Source organism: Girardinichthys multiradiatus, chromosome 13 (genome assembly GCF_021462225.1).
Source record: "Girardinichthys multiradiatus isolate DD_20200921_A chromosome 13, DD_fGirMul_XY1, whole genome shotgun sequence".
Taxonomy (NCBI): domain Eukaryota; kingdom Metazoa; phylum Chordata; class Actinopteri; order Cyprinodontiformes; family Goodeidae; genus Girardinichthys; species Girardinichthys multiradiatus.
The window spans coordinates 9,363,608-9,384,636 of record NC_061806.1 but is presented as its reverse complement, the minus strand read 5'-3'; the positions used below and the strand labels follow the sequence as shown (position 1 = coordinate 9,384,636).

At 37.9% G+C, this 21,029-nt stretch overlaps 1 protein-coding gene across 3 annotated transcripts in view; it reads left to right on the top strand.

Annotated features, from left to right (window-relative positions):
• khdrbs3 (KH domain containing, RNA binding, signal transduction associated 3) overlaps positions 1-20,368 on the top strand; it is a 205,915-nt gene extending 185,547 nt beyond the window's left edge. For 2 of the 3 annotated variants that reach the window (XM_047384667.1, XM_047384666.1), the window contains 2 exons: positions 1,932-1,984; positions 10,161-12,890. In XM_047384667.1, coding sequence (XP_047240623.1) covers positions 1,932-1,984; positions 10,161-10,252 — 145 coding nt within the window. In that variant the 3' untranslated portion in view covers positions 10,253-12,890. Of the gene's footprint in view, positions 1-1,931; positions 1,985-10,160; positions 12,891-13,974; positions 14,030-17,234 lie in introns of those variants that run through there. The other variant, XR_007041146.1, reaches the window with a different exon arrangement.
• Positions 20,369-21,029: the final 661 nt, after the last annotated feature.

Sequence of the window (21,029 nt, the reverse complement as noted above, 5' to 3'; positions counted from 1 at the left end):
CAATAAGTTTATTATTCCTCATTTTCGATTGGATTGAAAATTATGTGTTTACTAAAGGAATCTGCAGCATTTCAATTTTATTTTATGGTCAATGTTTTATTGCAAAGCCTGGTCAGTGCATCTCTGGTTAGGTGTGATTTCATCTTATCTGAGCCACAAAACTCTAAGCGTCACAAACTGGAGACAATTTAATATAATCAATGAATTGCACTATAAGCAGTGATATTGAAATCATAAAAAGCTGCTGCTTTATAGGGTTATTTTGTGCTGAAGTTGTTTTTGTTTAGCTAACCAAATGTTGGAACCAGTGTGGGCTCAGGGTCATTTTGCCCCCATATGGTTCCCAGGAGATCCCATTTGGTTCCCTCCTAATTTCGTTTGTACTCATGTACTAAAGCATTGAGCATCAGTTTATCTCTGATGGTGAGTATTGTTTTATAAATATTAAAGGCTAATACAAATAAATGCTCAAATCTCATCTGCAATTTATTAGATAGTATATTATGTTCTTAGGATTTTATATTACACTTCACTTCCATTGATTGTGGTTGTGGTCCCTGTTTGGACTAGTTGGCTCTTGAGTAATATCAGAGCTAATCACCCCAGATTGCACAAAAATAACTCCTGTTTATAGATATTTGTTATCAGAGTCAAATAATCACATTTCAATGTAGCAGACTATTAGTACATGAAAAAAAGACTTCAAAACATCCCTACATCAGGTAAGAATTTACGTAGAGTGAGGGTGAAACTTCCTGTGGCTGATGGCTCCATTTTATACCCTAAAATGTTTGGGACAAAACTACATAAAGTACAAAATGATGAGGGTGCAAAATGACCAGCACTTATCTGTGTGTTTTAGTGAAATGTAAATTGTCATATTTCATACATCACATTAGCTTTTAATAGATGAGCTAATGGAAACTAGCTGAACAATGCAAGTGAAATTCATTTTACTCTTCAGATGGACTTAATGGTGGTTCAAATATTGATGGGAAATATTTAAGACGGAAAACATATTTAAAAAAATATGCAATGATTAGAAAACTAATCCAATGTTTTGTCAAATTTATACAGTAGATTTCACTTTTCACTTACAGGTGGGTAAAATCTCACAACAAAGCTAAAGTTTATTTCCAGAACTGCCAGAAAAGTGTGACATTGTTAGGGAGAGAAGCAGATTATCTCAATCTCAGATCTCTGTTTGGCCTTTAAGGTTCACAAAAGTAGCAAAAAACGCTACTTAACAGTGGGAAAAAAATAATTATTTGTTAGTTCTGTGGTGTCACAGCTGTCACATCTATGTCCTCAGCAGTCAGCCGGTGTTGAGTTGGCATGGGGGGGGGGGATTGAATGACGCTTTCAGCTCTCTAATCTGGGGAGCAGAGAGGTGCTCCTATCGCTGACAGTGTGACTGACAGGCAGGCAGAGAGGACCCAGCTGTGATGGCTGCTGTCGGCTCAGTGGCAGCCTTATGATGAATTGCCTCTCCTGAATGATACCGCTGGTACTGAGCGATGTTGACGCCAGATTGTTCTGTCACCGCCTCACCGGCAACCGCAAAATAAAAATAAATAAATAAGCAAGCGGGGATATGAACCTCTATGCAACTTCTCCCCCATTTTTTTTTTACTTTATATCAATGTTGCCACACCTCATACATCTCCATAAGCAGCAATATGAAACTAGAAGCTTGTCCAGAAATATGGTGGAGGAAATTGTCTTGTAAACCTACAAACGTTTTAGCGACATAAAAATTGTTTCTCTTTTCTTTTTTTTTACTTTGATGTCCAGCTTAAATATGAGAGCAAACCTCCAATTCTGTTGCTGGACAAACGAATTGGCCTTACAGTGAGATAAATAGAAAATTATTGGCAGATAAATTCAATATGTTCGGTTTATTCATTTATTCATTTTCTGTCTGCCTCCAGCTCAGATGACTACTATGAATACGGACACAGCGGGGAGTCGTATGATTCGTATGGTGAGTCGCAGATCGCCTTCTCCACTATATATAGTGTCAATTGTCAGAACAATATCTCTTTTCATTTCCTAACTCTGCTCTGCTGGATTTATCTCAGTTGCCATAGCACCTGGCTAATGGAGTGCTTTTTCAGACACATACAGAACAAACATGTTTAAAAGTCATTTGTCACTAATCAGAACTTCTTCAGCTCATTTAGATAATTAGGTGAAAGCAGTGTTGTTGGAAATTACAAACAATTACCAAGAGTGGTGGCTTAAGGTGCATTAGTGTAAATTTATGTTGTAAATGCACAATGTTGTAAATATTGACTGACATTTCTTGCATCTCTTCAATGTCTCTTTTGAGAATGTTCTGAAAAACATGTAAAATATATGAACTGATTTTTCTTATCTGCAGAAGATTTCCAGTGTTAATCCAAATGCTGGTTTTCCTCTGCTCTGTAGAGCAATGTCTCAAAACAAACAAAAACCTTTAAAGGGGACATATCATGCTTTTAAATCCTTCTTTTTCACACTTAAATCATTCAGCTGTTGTCTATTTAAAGTGGAACTGCAATGCTTTGGTCTGAATTCCTTGTTATTGTAACTCCACAGGCCCCTCTTTTACCTCCGTTCTGAGGTGCATCTGAGAACAACTCATTTTGGTGTGGCCTCTTTAAATGCTACTGAGGCACTTCACACCCTGCCCCCCTCGAGGTCAAATGTGCTCCACTTTAACCCATTCGGCTGATAGGACAGTTATGTCTTCATGGAGCTAGAAGCAGCACACACCACTAACATAAGCAGAAGGCACGATGCTACTGCTATCAAAACAATGGCTAGGATGTCATAGCAACACGCAACAAATTCATGTCTAAAATAAAGCTTGTTGTCATTTTAGCATTATTTACAGCTTACTGCTTTGCTGTGTCCGTCGTTTCCATAGATAGAAGTAACTGACCCAGTAATTAGATAAAGTATTTCAGCAAATCCTTCTTGATACTGGAGGAGGTTGCTGAAGGCACTCGTCCTTGAAGTGCTTCCAGCAGACAAAGAGGAATTTCCCCACTGATGTGGGGACGCTTCCATTAGAAATTTAATTTAACCAGGTGTTGGACCACAGGTTGTGCTGCATATTGGACCATTTGCACGTTGCTGGACGCTACCAGGCCGTTTGGCGTTATCGGCCATTTTGTATCCCAGGATAGCCGCTACTACAAATCCCAGCGGCCATAACAGCTGACATGACGGGGTGTCCCAAGTCTGATGTCACGGGAAAGCATAAATGAAGGTGGCCCCTTTAAAACCTTTGCTTTTCACGCTGGAAACCGGACCAGCAACTGAAGCACATCATTCTGGAGACGAGGTCCGACGTGGATTTAATTTATTCTCCTTCGTTGGTCAACGAAAAATTCATGAAAGAGGTTTCTGGAATAAGAAGGCCAGAAATTTCACTTTGCCGATCAAAGACGTGAGTTAACGCGTAACCAAAAAAACCACGAAGTTTCAAGGAGACGCAACTTTCCCTCCTTGTTTTGTACCAGTCGACTGCTGACGGTCAGATCATAGTTTTCCTTTTCGCCAAGGGAGAAAACTGACTGCTTTGCTGAGTACCCGCGGACGCGTGGGACTCTTCACCGCCCTCACTCTCCCTCTGCTCAGAGGAGACAACAACAAGTAAAATCCACCTTTTATTTTTATTTCTTTATTAGAAATAGTGCGGGCAGGGTACAGTAGGTTTTAGTGCGATTAGAATCGCCACTTATAGTCTAATGTGTTCTGAATTGCATGTGCATGCCACCTTTTTGAAACTTGACTGCTGTTGAATTTCGGAGGCCGCCGAGTCTCGGAAGTTGTGTTTTATTGTGTGAACACATGCGCGCAGGTGCGCTGTGAAACTAGACTGCTATAATAACCTTATGGTGAAAATCAACCATTTTCTTTGTCTTCAACTTTACTGGTTACTGGCTTGCCGCCAAAAGTTTTATTATCCTTTGTCCTCTGGGTTTACAACTTTGCTGGGGGGAAGGTTTATGACTGCCTGTATCTCACTGAGCTACACTTTTGGGCGGGTTGCGCTCCCTAAGCTTCGTTCAACCATATTCCCTTTGTATTTTGCCATAACTTCCATAACTGCTGGTTTGATCTCATACACACTCACTGCTGTTTTTATTTTATGTAGTTAGATATTTTACCCTTCTGTGTAGAACTTTGCATGTTTGATTAGGTGAAGATTATTGAATCGGAATAGCGAGGTGGATCAGGCGGTTGATTCAATAAAGATTCACGTAGATAAAGAGAAGTTGTTTGTGTTTACTTTGTGCAAGAGTGATTTGTCAGTCAAAATAAGGTTAAAGTTCCCCACGTTTTGGCAGAAACGGTTGATTAAACAGTGACATCTCTGGTAATAGTTATCAATTATTACTGAGTATTTAACGGTTGTAATTATCAAAGGCGTTGAGCCACAATTACAACACCAGAAGACATCTCTGTTTTCGTTTCATAAATGAGGATTTTTGGTTAAGAAATTAATTTTTCAAATTATGATTTTTAATTATAATTATTGATAAATATTAATTAATCAATAATCATAATCCCTACACAGGCATTTCGAAGAGGTTCTGAAGCTAGGGGACGGTGTAATGAATTGTTTGGGTTAATACACCTAACAACCGAAGCGAAGTTATCCTCTTTCAGTGTCGGCATACTTGAGCTTGAACTACAAAATCGCAGCGAGAAATAAATATGGTGGATACGCAAAACAGTTCAGCCTGAAGTCTATGACCTTATTTAGCTGTTTTGCAGCAAATACTGTGACGTAACAGTTGGAAACATGTAACAAATGATAGAGAAAACTGAATGGACTGAAAAATATGACCCCAACAGAATATAAAGATATCTGCGCAACACCTGGAGAGACTAAATTCAACTTTTCTGGACTCCTACAGATTCCACATACACAACAAAATGTGTTTAAAGGCTAAAAAAGTGGATTTTGCATGATGTCCCATTTAAAATCATTCCTAATCCTTCTGCAACTACATGTAAAAATAAAAGGAAGCACAGTTCAATGGATACCAGCAGGTAGTTCATATATCCTTAAATAGCCCTGCAAAATTATTTTTTCCCCTTTTTTATCATATTGTCATGTTAAGTTTATTAACAAATAAAAAGCTAAAAGCCTGTTTGTTTATTCAGCCTTCCTGAGTCAATATTTTGCACAACCACTTTTGCTGCAATAACAGTATTTTTTGTGTGTGTGTGTATTTAGAACCTGAGAATGTTCTCCAATCTTGTGGGCAAAACAAATGAAGCTCAATTAGAATTTTAAGAATTCCAACAGATTCTGAATTGGATTCAGGTCTGGACTTCGATTAGGCCATTCAAACATATTGGGCTGTTTTGGTCTCAAGTCGTTTGCAGCCTGTAGCAGTTTTTTTTATTGGAGTGCTCTGTAAAAATAAACTCCATCTCTCCTCCCAACAACTCTGACTAGCATCTCTGTCACTCCACCATGTTTCACATTGGGAATGGTGTCCTCAGAGTGATATGCCACACTTGGTTTTCTGCATATGTAAGCCAGAAAAATTATATTTTGATCACATCTAACCAGATGACCTTTTTTCACATGATTTCGGTGTTCCCTAAATGGCTTATCAATCAATCAATGAAAATGTTATTTATAAAGCGCTTTCACATACCATAAGGCAACCAAAGTGCTGCACAACTAAATATGAAATACAAGATAAAATCATAATAATGAAAACAGCAAACTATAACCACACAGTAAGAACAAATAAAATAAACAATAAAAGGCAAATGGCAGTTCAAGAACTGGCCTACTAATCATACACTCTGGAGTTAAAAGCCAGTTTAAAAAGACATTGAAATTCACAAAAAGAGGGAGAGCATTCCACAGTTTAGGAGCTGCAACTGAAGGGGCTCGGTCTCCCTTAGTCAGAAGTCGGGTTCTTGAAACCACCAAGAGCATTTGATCTTCAGATCTCAGTTCTACTAGGCTATAGTTCTCTCACCTAAACTGTTGTAAGGAAATTCTTACGTCCATGTCTCATAAAAAATGTCTTCCATTTTTTTTAGCATGAGCTCACATTTCCCAGGGTAGCTCACATCTGTCTATGATTACCAGCGCTGAGCCTGCTTACACAGCTGCACTGCTCAACAGAAGATGCCACCTTCAAAATAAAGGCTGGTTGTTTAATGTTAAAGGACAATATTCAGATTCAGGATTTAACTCAGATTCAGAACAGTGTTAACAATTTTTGTGTGTTTGATATACAATTTTGACGTTGGCCAGTCGAGGAGATCTAAAGGGCAAGATGTGACCCGTGGACCTCAAAATGCCCGTTTTTCAGATGATGGTTTGAACAGAGCTTAGTATATTGTTATAAACCAAATCCTGCTTTAATCTTTTCCAAACCATTGTGTTTTTTGGTCTTCAAGATGCTGTTTGTTCACTAATGTTTTCCAACAAACCTCTGAGGCCTTCACCGAACATCTGGATTTTTACTGGGATCACATTACACACCGGTGGACTTTAATCTCTTACTAATTAGGTGACTTCCTGTCTACACGTTTTTGGTGATTTTCATGTTTATTGGGACGTATCAGAGTCAAGGGGGCTGAATACAAATGCTTGACAAACTTTTCAGGATTTTTATAAATAAAACAATTACGAAGCTAGGAATTATTTCATTTCACCTTCATGATTACGCTCTACTTTGTTTTGGGCTCTCACAGAATTGCTTCATAGGCTCTAGACACAATCATAATCATGTTTAAATAGTCTGCTAGTTGTGCTACCAAAATATTACAATAACATATCTGATTACCAAGATCTTGTTCTTCTACCTTTACTTCTTTTATTGTATTTGAATGTTTTTTCCTTCCCAGCCCTACATTGTCAGTCAGCCACATAATATAACTTCATTATTGTAACGCTGTTTTCAAGGTAACTTGCTGCACAAAATTGATACTTTAATGAGTCGCTTCTCAGTTTGGAAAGATCAAATTGGAACTGAGCTGTGAACGGCTGCATGTGCTGAAAAGTTCTGGAAAAATCAAGACCTCTGAGGCGGTGTTCAGCAAAACCTATGTCAGCTTTCTGACAAGACCCGGTAGGATGTGGGCCAAGGTTAGATCTGCTGCAGAGTGCATCCATATGACAGCAGAATTACAGAGCTATAACTGTGCAGCTGTACAGCAGCAGGTTAATGCATATTTTATATTGTGTGGTACATCTGGCCTTAGCGTGAACTTGACTTGTTTCGAAGATGCTCGTGGTGTATGCAGCTTCTCTACTACTGCATTATCTCCACAATACTCTGTTGACGTTCTATCCTGATTCAGCTGTTAAATTTGATTATTGAAAAGTATTATTCATGATACAGATTGCAAAAAGAGAAATGTTTAAATTAAACAGATGCCATGGCAGAGGAATGCTTTCAGTGTTTGCAGGATTGTACAAAACCTCCATGGCCAAGTTTAATAAAGAATGGTAAAATGGCAGAGACGATAAAACAACGCTGCACTCAATAATAGCAACGTTTTTGATTATTCCTTCATAGTTTCTTGCAAAAGTATTCATGCCCCTTTTCAAATTTCTTTCACATTACAACAACATACAACAAACATGTCACTGGAATTTTATCAACAGACTCGTATTTGTAAAGTATAAGCGAAATAAAGGAAGGTTTTACAAATGTCTTTACAAATTCAGCTATGCCAAATCTGAAAAATGCATTCCAACACAAGGATTTACTTTGATCTAAACTCTTCTAATGTAGCTCTGACTATATTTAGGGTTGTTGTCCTACTGGAAGGTGAACATCTTCCCCAGTCTCTGGTTTTGTTGCAGAATTGGCCTGTTTTCATCTTCATCTATCATCCCATCAGGTCTGAAGTGCTTCCCTACCCTTATGAAAGAAAAACATCCCCACAACATGATGCTGTCACCATGAAATTGCACTATAGGGACAGATTGCTGGAGTGCAATGCAGTTTCCATTTTCCAGCGATGGATGAAAGAGTCCTCAGTCTGAATCCATGGAAATCATCGAAGAACATTTATTGGACCAATTTAACATGAATATCTTTTGACCGAATTGATTAAGGTTCTCATCCTGCTGGAAGGGGAACCTTCATTTTAGGATTCCCATTGGGATTTCCCAATATTATCCTCTGTTTAAACCCCCATGAATTATTACCAGCTTCCTAGTCTCTGTTAAAGAAAAATATTTCCATAGCAGGATGCTGTCATGACCATTTTTCTGCTCTTTTGCGTGCAGACCAAAACTTGTGAGTCATGGGAAGCTTCTTGGCTAATGAATGCAAATTTTCCTCTGAACAGTTTCTGCTCATACATCCCCAAAACGCTGGTGATCCATCTCTATGTTTAAAAGTAGCAAAAGTATACTTTTCATCATAAAACTTGTGACTTGTTGCCAAATGTAGAGTTTACAATTAGCCATAAAGTTTGATTTTGTTCTCATTACTCCAAATACTTGCCAGAAGTTTGGAGGATTGTCTCTATGCTTTTTGTTTTTCTGTATTAGCACTCATTTTCTGGAAAATGGCCGAAAAACCTTATATTATGCCAGGCTGTGTGAATTTGTGAACTTAACACATATGTACTCTTATTTACTAGTTAGGGGACTTCTAAAGGCAACTGGGGACAATGTATCATTTTCTTTTCATTTCATAACTATAATCTTCTTTGTGCTGGTCTGTCAGACTAGTTAGTTGTAACAGGATAAAATATAAGATCAAGGGGTATGAATACTTTAGAAAGGCAGTGTATATAGCGACACATGAAATATATATTCTGTATTTCTTTAAATTAAAAGCTAGAAGTGAACTCCGATACGACAATTCACAACAATTTGACAGGAAATTCCTTTAAGTGGGTTGAACTTCTCCAGGAAGTTGAAATTTGCCTAAGTATGATTTGCTGTAACCCTGCTGACAAATAGAGTAATGGCACCAAACATTATCCTCCACCTTAGCTCAGCTTTAGCTGGGTAAACATGGCAGTGATCCATGACTTGTAGTCTTTTTGCTTTCAGAGGCAAGTCAAAGCCATTAAAACTTTCCTAACTTCTCTGGCCATGCCAGTGAAAGAACTAAGCACCCTCTACTCATTATACTGATGCCTACTTGCGAACATGAAACACTAATAATAATAATCATGCTGTGAGGTTTCACACAGAAAAGAAGGCAACAGTTCCAAGGAAGCAGATAAACAACACTGACGTGCTTTCTTGTTCTCAAAACACAAGGTTACCTTGGTGTGTTTCTTCAAAGTGAGTGTCAGTGGAAGGGTGACACGTTTAATTAAGGGGTATTGGCTATGTGCCGCCAACAGAGAGCCTCCACACTGGAGAAAAAGAACCAGCCTTTGTTAGCTCCAGCTCCTGGGAAGTCTCAGCGCTGGCTGAAGATCAGACAAAAGGTGCTGTCAATACCAGCACTTTCACATTGACGTTAGCATGGGGCGAGTGGACCTGATTTGGGCTAATGGTAATTGTGACCTTTTTTTGCTGGGAGCCGCTAAACAGGTCCTTTTCAAGTAGCTTTTTGATGCTCTCATTCAATTACCCGAGATGGATTCTTCCAGGTGAAAGTTGAGCCTCTTGTTTTCTCTAATGGAACAGGAGCTTTTGTTTTTACAAGCAGCCAGACAGTTGAAGTGATCCAAATATCTACATCAGTGTCATTGGAGGAAGAATGATTTCCGAAAGGCTCCTATACAGTCAGGAAAGTGTTTCTAGGTCTTTATTAGGAAGGAAGAAGAATGTTACATCATGAAAAAATATTTGGATTTCCAGAATGCGTTCTCTATTCCACTGTCAAATGTTATATCCATCCATCCATACACCCATCCATCCCTACACCCATTCATCCACTTTCTTACAGTCTCTTGTTTTTCCAGGTATTGTTTTACCACTGTTGAAATATTTTCAAAAAGTTCACAGTTTGTTTTAGCACCTTAATATTAGCTAACATAGGATTAAAAATGTTGAAAATTTAAGAAAAAAATTAAATCTGAGTCTGAAGAATGGAATTTCTACCTAAAAATGTGTAGGAACCTTATTGCCACCTCTCCATGAGTACATGATTAAAGTGTGGCACATCTGTAATCACTCCCCATCTGTTTCTTCTGTGTTCTCCCCTGATCAGGTCAGGAAGAGTGGGCAAACAGTCGCAGCAAGGCTCCGTCAGCACGGACAACCAAGGGAGCGTACAGGGATCAGCCATACTCGAGATATTGAACTGTTTATACAAGCCGCACCCGAGTCCTCATGGCAGTTTCAACTCAAGTAATGGATTTTTTTATGGACGCTCCCACCTTTTTAGAATTGAAAACCAATCCGCAAAAAAACATAAACAAAACACTGAACTGAAAGTAATGGAATCCCCTGAAATATATAAAAAATAATCCTACTCTGACTTGGTAAAAATCCGTGAAGTAGTTTAGGTAAGCTACCCCTTCCTCCAGTAGAATCGACAGAACATTAAGGCTAAGAAAGACTCCATAGTACATTAAGTTTCTCTCTCAGCTATGTGATTGTGAAGAATGACATTGTATCAAGCTATTGTACTTGGTAATGATTAGTGAGCCACTGTAAGCTGTTGGATGCAATGTTTCCACACAGCTACCAGTGCAACTTAATTTATCACCCTTTATTCTTTAGACCTCTGAAATGTTAGTTGATTAGTTCTAGGAAAGTGAAGTGCTGTAGATATTTTCTCCTGAAGGATAATTGGTGAAGTTTGTGTCCCTTGTAAATGAAACATTTGAAAACTGAAAAAAAGTCATTCTGTATACACATTGTATTGCTGTTTCTTCCTTTTTTATGTAAAATAACAGTCCAGTTAGTGTTAAAGGGCTTATAAAAGCATGGTGTGCAACTGTGGATCTTGCCAGCTGTTTAAAAAGCCTCTGTAGTTGTGATCATTCGTTAAGCTCCCAAACATCACAAGTCCTTCTATAAATAGCTGCGGCTACTTTCTGTACACTGGTCCACCATAGCTGGAAAGCAGATTGGGAGATTTTAAATATCTGTCATTCTTTTTAGACACTCCTGCTGAGCCATTGTGATGCTCATTGTTTTTTTTAGAATATAAAACATGATATAGTGCTGGTAAAATGTTTACATTCCCTCACCATGGCATGAATGTCGTATAAACTATGAACTTTTAGTGATGCATTTGAATCAGTCTTTTGTTCAGGGTGGAATGAGTATACACCATTTTAATACGTAAACTGGTTATATAAGTTTGAATTTATTGTGGATTTACCTTAAACTGGGTCAAAATTATAAATACAGGCTTAAATGGATACATATACTTCCCCTAATTTTAGATATTACTTTCCAAATTGCAGAGAACCTACACACGTTTTTTTGCAATTAGTCCTTACTGCCTGGGGTTCGATTCCTGACCTTGGGACATTTGCTGCATGTCTTCCCCCCTTCTCTCTCTGCCCATTTCATATCTGATTAGTGCAAGTAAAGGCAACTAGTGCCACACACACACACAAAAACTTGCTAGGTTTCTTGGGACTGACCTGGCTTTCAAGCTCAGTCCACACATTTTAATTAGGCATAAGGTCAGGGCCTTGTAATATAAGCCTGTTTTATCAATTCCCAAACAGTTTTTTTTGTGTGTGTTTGGGATCAATGTGATGCTTGAACATGATGTTGTGGAAGAATAACACAGCATATATAGTTTTTAAAGCAGCTTACTTCACAAAGTATTAGAACATTCTGCTTATCTCAACTAATGTCTGAATCCTGACAATAGGTCCTGAGAGTGAGTCTGAGACCAGATATCTTCTATCTGGCGAACAAGAACAGTTCAGACTCTTTGTACAATATATGAGGTACATTACAACAAGATCTGACGTCGGTAAACTGTGATTCCCTGACTTCTGGAGACTTGTTCTGCCATGCTGTTCAACTCCGCGAAAAGTTTATGTCAGAATAAAATTCCCTGAGGGCTGAAATGTTGTCATGCATCTGTATGGTCTTAATATTGAACCAACAGTGTGTCCAAGTTTTAATTGTCTGACCAAAACTGCTACCCATACATGGAGGAAGATTATTTAAGATGTTCAAGATCAACCTTGGAACCACCAAATCTGGATCCTGCTGGAACACAGGTGTTCTTGGTGAAACATTTTTGGTGGTTGCAGCATCATGCCGAGGGTCTCCTTCACCATCTGTGCTGCTGTTGCATTGTACAAATTTTGTGTAGTAAAGAAAACAAAAGACTACCTACAAATTATTCACCTCAGCAGCTAGATGCTTAAAACTGGGACAAAGTTGGGTGTCTGAACAGAACAATGATCTAAACAGCAATTAGCCCGGACATCAACACTATTGGAGATTTATGACATATGCTTAACAGTCAGGGCAGTGCCAGGAGGCCAACCAATTTAAATGAATTCAATCAGTTCAGGCCGCATTGTGCCAGAAGCTAGGCCACAAACCTGTGTAGTTTCTCTTGCTAAGAGACATTTAACCAAATCTAATGGTGGTATATGTGTATAATTAAGCTTGTATGTGTAATTTTGACCTCATATGGATGAGAGGGAAACCCACAGAAAATGTAAACTTTTGCTCCCAATTTTTGTTTTTGAAAACCTCTGAAGATCATCATTACACCCTGACAAAAAGAGCAGGTAAAATACCCAAAATATTGACATTTATGTACATAATTAGTTTATGTAAACCTTTGACCAGATCGGTACCTTTACCTTTCTAACCACTTGTTTTGAATTTCAATCTCATCATCCAATTTTCCACCTATCCTTCGGAGCTATGTTCAACACTATGGATTGTGAGCTTATGTAAGCCCTTTAATAATTTCTTCTTTGTTGATCCTAATAAACATTTTGAAAGAAAACATTTGTGTTGAGGAGAATAATTATGCACTGCTTAAAAAGCTTTCTAATTTAAACTAAACCCAATGAAAACCCCTAGGTTTGAAATATTTACACCATATAGAAGCTTGAAATGAATTAAACAGATCATGTTCGCCTTGATAACATTACAAAAGTTCAAACTTTCACATGTTCGAGATTCAAATTTTATATTAACTTTAAGATGGCATGGCCAGATGTCCAAAAAAACACCAAATGGCTGCTTTTGACCTTGGTCTTGGTCGTCTGATAACACTTTTTGCACCGATTTGTATTCGAACATGATGCATTTTCATAGAAGTGTCTCCCACTGCAGAGGGTTTAGCGATAACATTGCCACTCTTGAAACTCTATTTGCTGATACGATTTGATGCAAGGCGAGCGCTGATCGCATCAAGCATCATCAGTAAACACACAATAACTTCTCTGAGTGTTTACCCTGACAGACACAGCTCGCAGCGCCACATCTAAAGCCTCCCTGACCTCGTCTTGGGGAGCTACGTTGGGTTCAGCATGGGGGTCTGGTGGGGTTCACTGTGTAAAATGAGGTGATGGGGCATTGGAGGGGAGTGGAGTTCTCTCTCTTTTTCTCTTTTGTTTTGCTCTCCCTGTTCTCCTCCGCTCACATGACCCTCTCCCAGTCGTTTTAAAGATCCTGCCTTTATCCGGCACGTTAAATTGAACCCCAGGTGACCTCCGCAGAGAGAGGATGGCAGTAGCTGTTTAAAAAGACCTCCATCCCACAAGGTAAACACCCTAATCCAGTTTAACCTTCCCCCTAACATAGTTACTCATAAACCCATTCTAAACTTAAATGTAATGTTTTCCTGTAACTTTAAGTTCGTAATCCAGCCACAAAGCTAGAATTAATTAGATTTCTGAAGAAATGTAAAAAAAAATAAACAGCATTAATATCTCATCAAACTGTGAAATCATTTTATTCTAAGATATCAACAAAAAAAAAACATTGTTATAATAACTTGACCAAAAACATGATGTCTTGACATGTGTTTTATGATGTTGGCAGAAAATGATATTGCTCATGGTGTTTCTATTTTTTCTTTCCAGGGTGAGGTCCCAGCTGAACACCACTGTCTGTCCAAACATGTTGCTGCTGTTCAAGGTTTGTTATTTGCTGCACTATGTATCATGTGTAGGCTTGGCCTAGTGTAAATTCTGATGATATAATACCCGTGAACAAACCGAGCACAATTTCTTTGTGTTACAGTATAAAATGAAAAGAAGAAACAAACTAATTACACATCGGTATTATATTGGTATCATTACTTACAAGATAATTACACATTATGAGAGTTAAAGAACACAGATGAGTGTTTTGGCACTTGATGTTTAAAATTAAAGTCAGCTGAAAGCCAGTGATCTCTGTCTCTTTGAGCATGCTTTCTTTATGTAGCCAAATTTCATAAATAGGTGGGCTGCAATATGATTTTTTGGTGAAGGTCATTGAATGTCCTATTTATTTCAGGGACAACAAGGTCTGCAGGCTGCACGTGCGGCACCCTGGTCTAGAAAAAAAAAATTTTGTTTTTTTTTCATAAAACTGTATTCAGCTCCTTGTAAAGTAAGATTTTGAGCTGATGCTAGCGAGTTAGGTTAGTAGGCTTTTGATTTTCCCGACAAACATGCAAACAATTTTTTTTCATCTGACATTCCTCTGACACCAAGCCATGAAAGTTAGTTTTATTTCCAAACTTTTTTTTATTTTCAATGATTTCCATAGGTGCTCTTCCTATGACTATGACACACAGCTGACTGACAACTTACAGCAACAGGTTGGGAGGGGGAGTTTTACTCCACCTTTCATTTGACCAGAGAAATATCAGAACAATAAAACCGAAGAAACAGTGTGGTACTAAATTCTTGTGGTTTTAAACTAGAATTTTCTATTGTCTGTTAATTGTGGATTTATTAGGGGTGTAGTGATGAATTAAGCTAAGAAGACAACACACCATACAATAAGGGGTTCCCAATAACAGCACAATAATAGATTTTAGGCATATTTTTCAGGAAAGGTAAGAACTCTTTTTTTTTTTTTTTTTGCTTTTAAAAAATTAAAAAAGGTTTAATTAATTAAATTAAAATGTTAAAGCATTTTCAATTATTGTTAAATAGCTCAGTCTAGGTTTGATTGTTTTTATGCATGAGACCATCTATATCAGTCCTCATTCCAAAAATAGTTTTGAGCTTGCCTTTTTGGTGTTTTCGTGAAAAGAGTAAATGTTTCACATTTCACTTATTGTTTTGTGATACATCTTTGTTCAGTTTAGAATTATATAGTTTCAGTTTGATCAGTCAAAGTATTTTTATTATGAACCAGAGTCAATCCAAAATGCTTCTAAAATGAAAAATTCCACTAATGAAGCTATTAGTATTAGTATTAATCAGCTAATTAAAATTTTATTTTAGAGAATCTCTAACCACTACAAAATAAAATTATGTTTTTATATGTTGAAATATTTATATTTGAAGTAGTCAACTGCATTTATTAATACCAAAATTCTACCCTCCAAATAAGTAAGAAGTGGTAGATGTCATGTCGTTAGTTTGTAAATGGTCATTGGCCTGAACTTGTATAGTGCTTTATCAAGTCGCCACACTACAATCAGGACATTCACAGTGACAGTGACTGACAGTGGTGAGCTACAATGTAGCCACAACTGCCCTGGGACAGACTGACAGAAGTGAGGCTGCCATACACAAGCGCCACCGAGCCCTCGCCACCACCATCATTAGGCAACTCAGGTGGAGTGTCTTGGCCAAGGACACAAAGACTGAGACAGACAGAGCGGGGGTTCGAACCAGCAACCACTCCTACCACATGAGCCACAGTAAAGTAACGAAAAAACTCTCGGCTAGTCAGACAGTCTTCGGTTTTATATCCATGGAATACAGTGTTATATTAGCAGACAATAACCATCTACACTTTCACAAAATATTAGAATTTGTTGCTGGTTTCTAGGCGGAACATTGTCAATGTTATCATTATTTTGCCAGAGGATGCAAACTGTATCAATCCACCAGATCAGCCAGAATAATTTTCAAGCAACAATGAGAACTGGATAAGCACAGGGAAATACCACAATGCATAAATTAGAGGCTGATGCATGATCCAAAGATGACTGCTCCTGCTGGACTGACAGGCCGCAACTAAGCAAGAGGACTGATACAGCTGACAGCCTCAACCAACGTAACATTAGAGCAGTAACATGGAAGTTTTTTGGCTGAGAAGGCAGCAACAAACTGAACAACAGTGTTTTGTGAGAATTTAGACAGTTAATATTGAGAATTGTAGCAATGTTTTACTAGGACATGAACATTTACAGTCTGAGCAGGTTTAAGTTCTACAAATCTAACAGATATATGAAATTAGTTTCCTACAGGTAAGCTATTACTGATAATAATTTAATAGAAACTCACTTCAAAATATCCAAACTAGCTCTTTAAAGAAGGTTGTTCACTTGGAACCTCTACTATTGAGAAGGTTAGCAAACGAGGCAGTTCTTTTGAATTAAAACAGGATGGATGTTAGTGTCCATGGAGATATTGTCCTTGTGCAATTCGTGCTAACTTCTTTTGATGATCTACTGGAACTTAAATTGGTGTGAAACGAAGGTAAAAATATTTTTTGATCTTCAAAGCAAGACTCCGAAAAGTTTGGAGATGGAATAAGCTTTAACTTTAACTGACCATTGCAACAGTCGTTCACAGCTTTATTATAAATGATAGGCAGTTTAATGAAGGAAATAAGGGAGGATCCTTAAGGTTATGAGCAATGCACTTTTTTTCTCTGATTGTTTGAAATATATATGTGAAGAAAATCCCAGATAAGGATCTAATACAGTCAGGATTTCATTTAAAAAATCTTAAGAGTACTAAATACAATTGTTTTTGCAGAGGACACAGCATTATCCAGAGTTATCAAATATTAATGTGACTTTAAGGCGACCTGGCGTTCTCCTAATAGATCTTTAAAGCTTGGAAATATTTTTCCACAACTTTTGAAATCCTTCAGAATTGCCCACAGATAGCTCGACCTTCGGCTGCCCTGCCATAGATTTCTACAGTGTCCTCAGGGGGATTCTGAACTCTCTCCCTCTTTGTACAAATGCAATTACTGTGTGAGAACATTCTGTGTTATTTGAACCACAACAGGGTCTCCACTACTATGCTGTGAAGATGACACTCTCTGCTTACATTAATTAAAAAAATGCAGGGCCTGACTGATTGCATTAGCTAAAAGCAGTTAGTTGGAATGGGACAAAGAAAGTCTCCTAACGTCTCTATTCTCTTTGTTTTCTTTCTTTCAGGATTAAAGAACAACAGACAAGTCTCTCTCCAAACATTAAAACCAGAACATTGCCTTATTGAATCCTCATGGAAAAACGCCCTCCCACTTCACAGATTGACAAAAGTTTTGTTTTTCCAATGTTTACAATGTGGACTGGGGTCTTTTCTGCAGGCCAGGGAAAGAATGAAAAGTGACTGATTGGAGATGTAGAAAACAGGGGGAAATTACATTAGTATCACACTTTATTATTCTCCAGAGGAAAGAGGGAGGAGCGAAAACCCGTGAATGGACTTCAGCATCCACTAGGAGTTGAAAAGTAAAATTTTTTTGGAGGATCATTGACTGTATAACTTCGTACACACAGGACTGTTCTGAAACAGCTGTGAACCTTAACTGTCTCTTCTGATTGTGGCTGTTGGTAGAGAGGATGTGTGAACATCTTGTATTAGACATTAACTATTGCCTGCTTGGAAGGATAAGGTAATAAATAATGCAGCATGCCAAGACGGGACATCATAATTATGGCAAACAGATTTTGTTCTCGCATTGTTCTGCTCAATAATCGCAATCTAGTGCGCCCTTATGAATTAATAATTAACAAAGTGCCTTACTGTTACATTGTTGTGACAGTTTTAGATCTTCAGTCCCAGATTTAAAGTTAAAATATGGGTGCAAGACTAGTTAGCTGTTTTCTTTCCTTCTCTTTTTTTGTGGGTTTTTTGCGGGTCACCACGATGCTAGAGAATCCCTCATCTACTTGCAGAAGACAACAGCCTGTTCCAGATGTATTGCTTAATCACAGTCGACTTCGGTGGATATTACAATTCCGAAATAGCTTTCTTGCAGATAGAGAGCTCCATTTGGCCTCGTGCATAAGTCCAGAGAGACTCATCCGTATTCTACACATTTTCAGAGGCAGACAATAGTTTTCCATTAGAGGAAGTGATTCTCCACGGAGCCTCGGGCCCAGCCTCAGACAATAACACAGCAACCTAAAGCTCACAACTCAGGCTCCCGAAGTCAACTCTCGTCACCTCTAGGGGCGGATCGCCACTATGAAGTGGCTTAAAGACAAAGACTTATCTGACACTTGTCCAAGTTAATAGAGTAAGAGTGGCTTATTTGATTAAGGATGCATACAAAGGAGGATGTAGGGATCTGTGGATAGGAGACAAATCAATTTGAGCTCTTGAATACAAATCAGTGTGTCTCTAACACACCATACAACTGCTTTGCTCAACAGCGAAATTAGACCAGCACTGAGGAACCTTTGGTTAAAATCTTACATTGCACTTTGCAAAATGCACAGCAATTCAGATATATTTTCAAAAGTCACTCTGTTGTGAGGGTGTTTGCTTGTATGTTTAGGATTGTCGGTCAAATATGAAACCATCACCATGTCCCACTTCCAAATTCTGTGCATGCTATTTTTCCATGTTCAGCTAGCGAACAGATTTATTGAGGAGAATCCAGCAGCAAGGGCCATCTTCAGGTTGAATAACAGGTGCAAAGCTAACAATTAATGTGACTCTATTCAACAGGTATATAATCTCCCTGTTTCTTGGTAACGTAAAGTTCCTCTACTGGGTCGACATCTCAGCACATGGCACCTGAAAAACCCACTGTAATTAATCCCCAAATGGGCTGACATGCTGTCTGCAAACTTTGTCAATGATGTTTCCATTTCCAAAGAGGGCTGGTTCAACTATTTTTGAGCAGTTTTGAGCAGTACACCTTCTATTCTAGAGCTATAAATACCATACAGACAACTGGTATCAAACCTGCTTATTAAATCAGCAAAGTTCTCCCTGGTGAGCGACTCCTTACTATCCGAATTTTCTTAATTTAAAATCAAGTATTTATGTTTAAAGCCAATTATTTTATTGATGAGTTTCAATACTTTTTTTGAATGTTGAACAGGTTTATTATGGAATGTGTTATTTTAAGGTGCTATTTTCAAGTTTGTTGACCCATGAAAAATAAATATTGTGTTGTATTAGCCTCGGAGGCCCAAACTCATATGAGCATGACACCATACTCCAATGAAATCCGTTCCAGTTGTGCTCAATAGCCAAACTCACTGCTATAAGCAATAGAAAATTACACTTTTTTTTTTATGTTTTAAACACCGGTTCATAGAAAACGTTGTACAACACTATAGGTGTAAATGATGTACTTAGATACAGTCAGGAATACAAATAAACAGTTTATTTCTGCACGTCCAGCTACAGTATGTATTATACGCATGGAAGCCACATTTGATTTATGATTGGATGTTCAAGTCTATTTTTCTGACATAGAAATCTAAAATCTAAAAAGTGTATATTAAATTCCCCATAATAGTGGCAATAATTAATTTTTTTGTAATAGTACAGAACCATGTCAGGAGACGTAACATGGATGCTCTTCCGGGATAACACCCCGCAAAGGTAATACATTTAATGAAATATTCATATAATTACAAATATGTATAGTTGTCCAGGAAAAGAAGAAAGAAAAACACTACTGTATTATAATTCAATGAGTTTTACATTTTTCTTTTTATTAAGTTCTAAAGAAGACACCTGCTCTTTGGACCACAATAAACTAGAAGGCTCTTAATTAGATTGAGTTTTAAACATGGGGATATATTATGAGGTGTTCCTTTGAAAGTGAGCTCTAATGTGACCATGGGTCAGCATGTGCTGCCTCCTAAGTGGCTGCTGAGATTGAGAGGGATCGATCACTACAGGGCCTCTAGTCAAGAGGGCTGATCGATAGCAGCAACACAGACGATGGATATCTGTTCAGCTCACATTTTATCCAAAGAGCGATTCCTGATATTCTGGGAAATCCATTTTTTTTCAAAGCTCAGAACAAGTCTATCAAATAAATGGAAAAAGATGAATGTACATATATCTGAACAGAGAAGTTATTACAGTATCACTGTGTATGCCGAGTCTATAATTAATTCTGTCTGTACATTATATATCTCAGAACAATTCATATAATGTGCTGTCAAGCTATAAAAATATATTTTGCTTGTTTATGTATTTACAAGTAAGGAAGTTTTCATTCCTGTTGATTAAGAAAGTAATATTCTTCTGTATTATGCACAGATAACAGTGTGTCATGTTGGGAAACAAATAATAAAAGCACTTGCTATGTATTGAATTAGTGGGCACTAAATATAACTGCAGGCATGAGTTCAGTCAGTCGGTGTGTTTTTCCTCACTTTAAACCCCCTCTGCTGCATTGATAGTATTTACCTTGATGCGCCCTTGAAATAATAGTCGCAGATCAAAAACGTTTGTGTAGCAAAGGCTGCCTCAGTCTCCAACCTTTTAAATATTGTATGTTCCTTCTCCACCGCTGCCGCCTTGGATGCATCTCCTCATGTAAATGCTGCTGTTTCTTTATGACTTTGGGCTTTTTTCCCCCTCTGCCTCCATCCTCCAAGGCTGTTCCACTTTGATGGTTTTTTCTATACAGTATGAAATTCAAGATTAAAGTCCATCTACCCATGCCCCCGCTGTCAATATGTTTACAGATATCAACAAAAACAGAGAAAAAAGTTGTTTTTTTAATAGATTAGAGAAAGTAATGACTGAGTTACAAATTAACAATTTAGTTACATTTTCAGCAACATGATAGCTTAGTTTATCCAGTTTTATTCCTTTGACAGCTCAGAAAAAAACACTGCTTTAGTCAGTTGCAAGCTTTTGTTCTGCAGCTCTTAAACACTGAATAAATAGTCCTCTGGGCCCATAAAGGCTTACCTTCGGATTGTAGTTCTCAAGTGGGAGTATAACTTGCTTTTTGCTCCTGGTAACAC